The sequence below is a fragment of the Acanthisitta chloris genome, unplaced genomic scaffold (genome assembly GCF_000695815.1).
Source record: "Acanthisitta chloris isolate BGI_N310 unplaced genomic scaffold, ASM69581v1 scaffold829, whole genome shotgun sequence".
Classification (NCBI taxonomy): domain Eukaryota; kingdom Metazoa; phylum Chordata; class Aves; order Passeriformes; family Acanthisittidae; genus Acanthisitta; species Acanthisitta chloris.
Window position 1 is genome coordinate 29,906 of NW_008689548.1, and position 8,303 is coordinate 38,208.

Consider the following 8,303-nt stretch of genomic DNA (forward strand, 5'->3'; position numbering starts at 1 on the left):
CTGAAGCAGCTCTTCCATACCTAAATACTCTGTTGTTCCCATGATCTGTCGCAGCTCACTGGAATTCTCAAGCTTCCGGGACATACCAAAATCCACAATTTTTACATCCCCAAGAGGACTGACACTGCTCAGCAAAATATTTTGAGGCTAGAAGAGAAAATATTTAATCCTCCATTAATAAAGTAGAATCTGCAAAAAGCACAATGTACAAAATGACATTTCAGGCTCTATTATGCCATACCTATTGCTAAATTTTATTGTAAAAATATTTCATCTCTAACACACTCCTTTTTCTCCTCATCTTTGTTTTGCATTTAACAATTAGTTTAACATAATAACGAATTGAAAATAAAGTGCTAAAATAAAAAGTCAGCTGCAGCCTCACCTTCAGATCAAGATGAACAATATTGTTTTCATGCAAGCAGCAAAGTCCTTCAAGTATTTGTCTTATAAGTCTTACAATATCCCTTTCACCAATTCTGTCATCCAGATCTGGGAGACACAAGTCAAATATTTCTCCTCCAGCAGCACTGAAACACATTCAAGAACATTTACAAATTAAGCTTAAATTCTGAAGCTTATGTGAGTAAAAACGTTCATATGTAACACCTACTGTAGCACCAATTTATATAATTGTAACATCAGAGAGGCTGGGAATATTGTTATTATTACTTTTTTAACACATTTATACCAAAACACATAAAAAACATTTAGAAAATGAAAAAGATATGAGTATTCTTTCTCTCCTCATAGCCTGCAACAGCAAAACAGAACACTGACTGATAATCTCATCATGCTCTGGTACCACCAAACATACTTTCCTGTAAGCAAGTGCCAAGGTGCCCTCAGGAAAATGAGTTCCATCATCACTCCCTAACCAAAGAAGTCTTTCTTTTCAAGTCACAGCTAAAATTTCTTCCATTAGACCAGTTCATAAATAATCCAAAGCCAGAAAGCCTAACAGTATTTCTGTTCTCTAATTCAGGAGTAATAATCATTGTCATTTTCTACATGACATGGCTGTGGTGTACATGTAAGAACTACAGTGCAATGGATGTACAGGTTGCTGAGGAATAGTTCTGGAGTGTGAGCAAACTGCTTACTTGCCCTTCCTAGGTCCTGCCATGCTGATGGAAGACTGAAAATGAGAGCAGGAGCTGGAAGAAAAGCTACCACGCTGCTGGTGATTCAATATACAATTGCCAAGTCAGTGAGTAGGCACAGAATATTCAGAAATACTAGGACTCAGCTCTATCACTTTGTTGCTAGTGTGGAAACTGTAGGTTTCAAAGATAACACTGACAAGCTTCATCCTTTCACACAGCATCTCAGATACATCTTCCTCAGCAAAAGGCTTACAGAAACCCCTAATTAGCACAGTATAAATTGGAATGGAAATAACCATGTTGCATGTGGTTTATTAGTTCTACTTCTGCACCTGGCCACAGTGTCAGCTGTTTCCTTTCAGGCAGGGGCTGAAATCATTACTCAGCCTGCTCAAAAGTTTCTCTCTCAAGAATAAAGGGCTACCTCAGAGCTACAGATCAGTAAGCCAAACCTTCACTGCTAACAAAACAAGTCTATAAAAGTTAGAAAATGGATAGTGTGGATAAACACAGTCACAAACCTGCTGGAGCTATGTGAGGGGTCAGTAATGCCTTCCCTAGTTGACAGTTAAACATGAAATGCTTATAAACTATTTTATGGGTAAGATACTAATTGCTCGCAATTCTTTTCAAGTACCAACTGAGAGTTCTGATAACAAGAAGCAAACCAGAAAATCTGTCTATTCTGCTACAGGGGAACACAATTTAGATGTGTAATCAGCCCTTGGCCTATCCCAGCAGAAGCAGAAACACTGCAGGACTTCTGAACACTACAACAAAGCAGATCATGAACACCAATGTAGTATAAGGAAGTTGCTTGATAAAGCTCTGTAATGAAACAAGACAGAGCTAGATGAGCTGAAACAGAAGTAAGAAAATCAGTATGGCTTTCATGTCAACTTGTCTTGATAGGCAGTTCAAAACTTGCCATCTGTACTTTGTCTTTACCTCTACATTATTTATTATTATAGCTTTCACAAAACAACAAATAACGTATCAGAGAACATGTAGTTTCAGGAAAAAAGCTTTTAAAAACAGAATCTACATTCTTTGGAAAATTTGAAGGGATTTATCACTGCATATGCAGACCACCATTAACAGCACTGCAAATACTGCGTACATGAAAGTTGAAGCTTAGAGAGAATTAATTTCACAAACTGCCTTTTAGTTCCTTACATTCCAAACAAAAATTTACACACACAATAGGTAATCCAAATTCAATTCCCAAATTAGATTTGTTTGCCAGAGCTAATGAGAAGCTTCACGGACATCTAAAAAAAAAAAAAACATAGGAATTTTTCTGGAAACAGCTCCAAAAGCCAAAGAGTTTTACAACAACAAAACCAATAAATTTAGAAGCTCAGAAGCCACAAAGTAACCACAAGTCTTCAGTCACCAAAAAGTGCCAAGTGCTAACTGAAGCTCACAGAACATAAGGGTGCTCAGCTTCTCCAAAATGTGTCCTTGGTATCAATGTCTATTTTAATATTTTTCTGATTTAAGATTCACCAAAGATCTCTGGACTTCCTATGGGATTCAAGGACCCTCTCCAGTCAGCTTGCCCAATGCATTCTTAAAGGAAAAAAATACATAAGTATGCTTATAAAGTATATTATAATGAATTATTAGCATAATATATAAAGCACACCTGTAATTCTTCTGGGTGTTCAGGCCACTCATGCAAAAAAATGGTATACGGAAAGATTTTTAACTACAGAGGTGGAATATGGTGATGAAAGTGTACTTACTATTCCAACACTAGGATTATTTCATTTGCTGTTTCATAGACTTCATGGAGATTCACTATTCGAGGGTTAGACTTCATCAGTTCAAGTACAGCAATTTCATGAAGAATCTCTGCTTTGCAGTCTTGACCTCTTCTTCTTTTCTTTAAAAACTTAGCTGCATACTCTTGGCCTGTGGATTTAGCTATACATTTTCTAACCACAGCACATCTTCCTCTACAAAAGAAAAAGGAAAACATTAAGACCTGAAAGATAAACAGTACATAAATTGCCATTAGGAAAAAAAAAAGCATGTCAAATAACTGAAATCAATCAAACAAACAAAAAAAAAAAAAAAAAAAAAAAGCATTGGGGAATGCCATGCTTGGCCTGTTCTTACACCAGTCTCTGAACACTGACTTTCAACCACTGAAAGTGAAGTACCCAGAAGACAGAAGACTAAGCTGGATGAAGTTTTGGTGAGACCCAGTAAAATTCCCTTTATACAAACTAACTAAACATGAAATCAGTCTCAGATTACAGGGACTTTCTCACTGTAGCATCACAGAATAACTCAGCGGGACCTAAAAACCTCCTGCTTAAAGTAGGGCCAGCCATGAGATCTTATCAGGCTGCTAAGGGCTCTGTTCACCTTGGCAATATTGTATTTATAAAAACCCTCAACCACATTATAGCACCTTATAAAAAACTCCCAACCGCATGAGAGGACACAGTAATAAACCAAGCAAAACCCAGTGAAATGCAGAGAATGAACAGGGAAAATAAAGTATGTTTATATGTGTGTGGGGGGAGGTTTTCAGAGCAGAAAGTGTTGAGAATCAAAGAGAATTTCCCTCCACAAATCATGTAGTGCTGCTACAAAAATCCCAGGTATCTGCAAAATGTTAAAAACAGAAAGACTCCCACTCCTTATCATTCCCTTCCTCAATTAGAGTTAGCAGAGTGTGCTGCTTTAGTTTCTAGCCAGCAGTTTAGGTATGGAAACAAAAATGTCTTCTGACAAAGAACTGTTTTTAAAAGAAAACCTCATAGTGCAGTTAAAACACCAAGCTGACCTTTTAAAAGATTAGGGGGAAAAAAATGCATTTTTTTAAGCCAAGTTATAAACTCCTGAAAAAACAAAGTTTTATAACCACTAGTATTGCATTCCCAGAAAGGCCTAGCTACACACTGGCAAAGTGTTCTCAAATGAGACAAGAAACAGTATGTATAACAAAACAACCTGAAGGGCTAAAGCAAATTGCATAAAGTTCTAAAAACAGTATAAAGCTGTGTACAAAGGATGAAATCTAGGTTTATGCATCCCAAAAAAGCATCTTTCCGCCCATACTTTTTACCACAGCATACTAAGAACAAATTTCATGGAACAGCTCACAGTGTGGGTCTTTTTAAACTAAATTAAGTTTCTTTAGCAGAAAAGACTGTGTTGCCCTGTAGACCTTGCTTTTTGTGGCACAAAACTCCAGTGCCTAAAAGGAACATTTCTCACAAAAAAAAAAAAGGCAAGTCTGAGGCTTTTTTAAAAAACATCTAGACTTCAGTATTTAATCAAAAAGGTATGAGCTGCTCATGAAAAAATATAATCATATTTTCAGCTGCAAATAACCAGATGTTAAGTAGTCTGTACAAACCTGACTGAATTATTAAACATGTGAAGTTGACATTTAATCATACTGCTATGACTTAGAAATAAATTCATCAAAACAGTTCTCTGTCATCATTGATTTCAACATCAATTACTTGTAGGATTGCTTTGTCCTCTTTTTAAAGCACTAAAGTTTGAAAGGGAAGGGCACAAAACACAAATAAAAAATTAAGAGGTGAAAGTTACTTCCAGTCTGATACACACACACTCCTCATTTCAGCCAGCCTGAAGCAGCCACGCTCTTTCCCAACCGTCAAACCACCTTATTATTGCAGAGCATTTATTTATTGAGATGAATTTCATAATATACCAGAGCTGAACATACACCCTCCCCCAGCTTACATTCTTGTTTTAACATCACATCACCCTGTCAACCACAAAAGTTTCTCTAAAATTAACCAAGGGGAACTGGCTGAGTTTCATGAGAACACTAAGATCTTCCCCAACAGTTCTGGCACATCTTCCCTCTAGTTGCTGCAGGTGGAACAGTTTTGAAGAGTCAGTGGCACCTCCAGACTGAAGACGTAAGAATTTCCACTTGTTTATCTGTAGTGTGCCAAATAAGACAAAATTCAGACAAAAAAAATTCTTTTAGAGCAGTGGAAATTGCCTCAAAAACAGAAAGTCAGATGTGAAGTGCTGCACTGAAGCAAACAAAGTAGCTTGCTCTTCTTGCTGCCTGCAACCATCGCACGTTACAGTCCAGTTTTACGAGAAAAACTGATTTCAAGATGTTTTCATAGCCCAAGCTATAAACCACAGAAATGTAACTACTTCAAAAGCAGCCAAGCCATCCACACACTAGGGACAAAACTTACCCCACTCAACAGAACCTAACCTGCCTGCTTGTGAGTCAGTGTCTTAAATACCAAAGGGCCTAACAGATAAGGGTGTGGGAGGAAGGAATGGGACTTGGGAAGCTTAAGCAGAGAAAAGAACTATTTACTACATACTCTCAACAGGAAGAAGAAAACTGCAAGTGAAAAGAACAGCATATTGAATGTTTTAGAGAAGCTGCAAAGAAAGATGGGGTTTACAGCACTTATGAAGTATATATACACTTAAAACATTGAAAAATATACACAGGCCATGAAAATCAAAAGTATGTTTGGCATTTTTGGGGCATTTTGGCACCTATTTTGTTATTCCTGGTTTGCATGTAGAGAAAGCATTAAAGACTGTGGAATCCACACCAAATCTCTACTTTGGTTTTCTTTAGGCACCACCTCACAAGTAAGTATAATCTGAAAATCCAGAGTTTTAACAATACTGGAGTTCTGGTGTGTACAAACTGCTTCTGTAGAGCCTAGAATTCAAAAGCAGAGCTGACACAAGAAAAGAGGAAAGTTACAGGCTGCAACATGCACTTCTGTAAAAGTCTATCAGATAAAGCACAGGCTAGAAAAAAAAACCCGGAGAGAACAATGAGGGCTAAAGAGCTTACAAAACCACATGCAGAAGAGCATCTCTGCTGACAAAACAAGCTGCAGGTGCAAAGGATCAGTATGCAGCACAGCAAAGCACAACTGTGAGACTGACCCACACCACCTCTGTTCAGGAGCCTGGAAACACAACCAGGGCATTACATTTGCATGGCTTTACACCCAATTCACTGAGTATTTTCAAGGTATGAGTTAACCCAGTGATTTACAAAACACTTTCACTCATATGTCTGAAACAGTATCATAAATACCAGGAGCTTGGGGTCTTGTGTTGGTTTATTTTCTATTTTACTATTGCAAACATGAGCAAGAGAAGCTGCAAATACTCTGGAACAGCAGTTTGTTCAAAACTTAGTGGAACTGCTTGTGGGTGGAAAGGGGAGAGGAAAAGTTTTCTGGACTTCAAAAATCTCATCCAAACAACTGGAACAACCAACTCAAAATCCCATATTCTTTGTCTTTCAGTATTACCCTATGCCATCTCTTCTTTAGTCTCTGTACCTGGAATCTGACATGTGACTAGACAGGGGAAATGCAGAAAGGGGAAGATAATGCCAAATCTACGTTCCTATGACAAGAGGCTAAGTCTCTCTGACATGGAACAGGCTGGCAACTCATGTCTCTCTGGACCTTTTCCTGGCCTCTAAGAACTCATTGGATGCTGCAAAGAAGGGAATGGGGAAGGAGAATAAATACTTCATTCTCCATCTACTACCAGAAAAGTCTGCCAGAAAAGTTCTATCAGTGTACAAAGAATTCTCCTGCAGCAGAACTTCCTCTTGCTAAAAGAAAACAAGTAAAATCTTACCTTCCTAGCTCTTTTGGCTCAAGCATATAGAAATTGTGGAAGTTATCTGTCTTGATTTGCGTGTTCAGAGATGTGGCTAACAAGCCAGAAAAGCTTTTATTCTCCAACTTTCTCCTCGACATCATCAAGGACAGGTGTGTCTCTTCTACCAGTCACCTGCTAAAGCAAAACAATTAAGAGTTTTGGAAGTTCCATAATTGCAGTGCAGGAAAGGACACAATTATTAGAGTTTAGGTCTATAAAACTAGAATAGCCTTAAGTTTGTTCAGTAGTGGCCTGAAAGCAACACATTTAATCACTGTAAAACTAAAATCTGAAAGGAATGCTAATCAAGAGATGCTAATAAAAATACTGCATTTTTTTTAATGTAATAATGTTAATATTTAAGATAAGCTGGTTTGTTGTTTTCCTTGGAACATATCCAGAAGATATGAGGGATAAGCTTCAGTTTCAATAAAAATACTAATAACTACTAAACTATGCACCTTTTGTAACTACACATACTTTTTTTTAGTCTTTCTGAAAATAAGCTTTAACTACTCCTTTGGATTCTGGGTAAGTTCCAGTAGTTCCTTTGACACATTTAACTGGTGACCCTGAGGGAATTAACCAAAACTCCTTCTTGTTTGTTGTCTGCAACATAGCAGGAACAGGTAACAACAGGACAAAGAAGATTTTTTTCCACTCAGAAGATTTGTATTTCATATTAGATTCACTCGTGGCTCATGTAAGTTTCATTTTTAAGGCCAATTGTCAGAAAGAGCATGAATGGACAACATCCTCTTTGCAAATTCAGATCATTTAGAACTAAATTATGTAGTAATCCTGATTAAATTACCTTAATATACCAGTAGAACAGCATGTTATGAAGATACACACACCCACGCTATTTCTACTACTACTAAAAAAACCCAAACCATTAAAAATACTGGGTTTGGCATTCACATCTAGAGGCCTAAAGCATCTCTTCAGGTGAAATGCAAAAGCAAGGCAGAAAAAGGTTACTGAAGGGTAACACAGGTCTTAATTGATGGCTTCTTTTTTTTTCTTTTTTAAAGTTAAAGAACAGGTTTACCTTTATTAGTGAAGGGGAAAAAAAACCCACCCCAAACACAAGGCAAATCACAGTCCAGGGACAGTTATCAAACTCACAAAAATACACTTTCAGTTTTCAAGTGACAGAAGTGCACTACCAGAAACTTCTGGGGGAGCACTCAAACTAGTTATGATTCAAATATGATCCATCCAATGTTGTTCACATTCCCATTCTTGGAACATACTGAAACTATTTTGGATTCATATCCTTATTCATGCTTTAGCATAAAAAAAAAGGAGGCAGACTACATAGTTTCAGAATAACTCCAAAGTATCATTTGATAAGCAGGAAATAGCTTCTTAAAAAATTATCAGGAGGTCACAACACAACTAATAGACAAGTCTTTGAATCGCTTTGCAACAAGTAAACACACATTCCTTTTCCCCCAATTATATGAATTGATCATTCTGATGTCTGAAATCTTACATGGCTCTCCTTAGGGCTGTACTCACTAACGACAA

General features: G+C 37.3%; 1 protein-coding gene across 1 annotated transcript in view; it reads right to left on the reverse strand.

Moving 5' to 3' along the window:
• STK17B (serine/threonine kinase 17b) overlaps positions 1 to 6,868 on the reverse strand; it is an 11,046-nt gene extending 4,178 nt beyond the window's left edge. The window contains exons 1-4 of the mRNA XM_009081426.1: positions 6,747 to 6,868; positions 2,855 to 3,067; positions 386 to 530; positions 21 to 147 (exon numbers count right to left, since the gene is read on the reverse strand). Coding sequence (XP_009079674.1) covers positions 21 to 147; positions 386 to 530; positions 2,855 to 3,067; positions 6,747 to 6,868 — 607 coding nt within the window. The remainder of the gene's footprint in view (positions 1 to 20; positions 148 to 385; positions 531 to 2,854; positions 3,068 to 6,746) is intronic.
• Between the last annotated feature and the right edge of the window lie 1,435 nt (positions 6,869 to 8,303).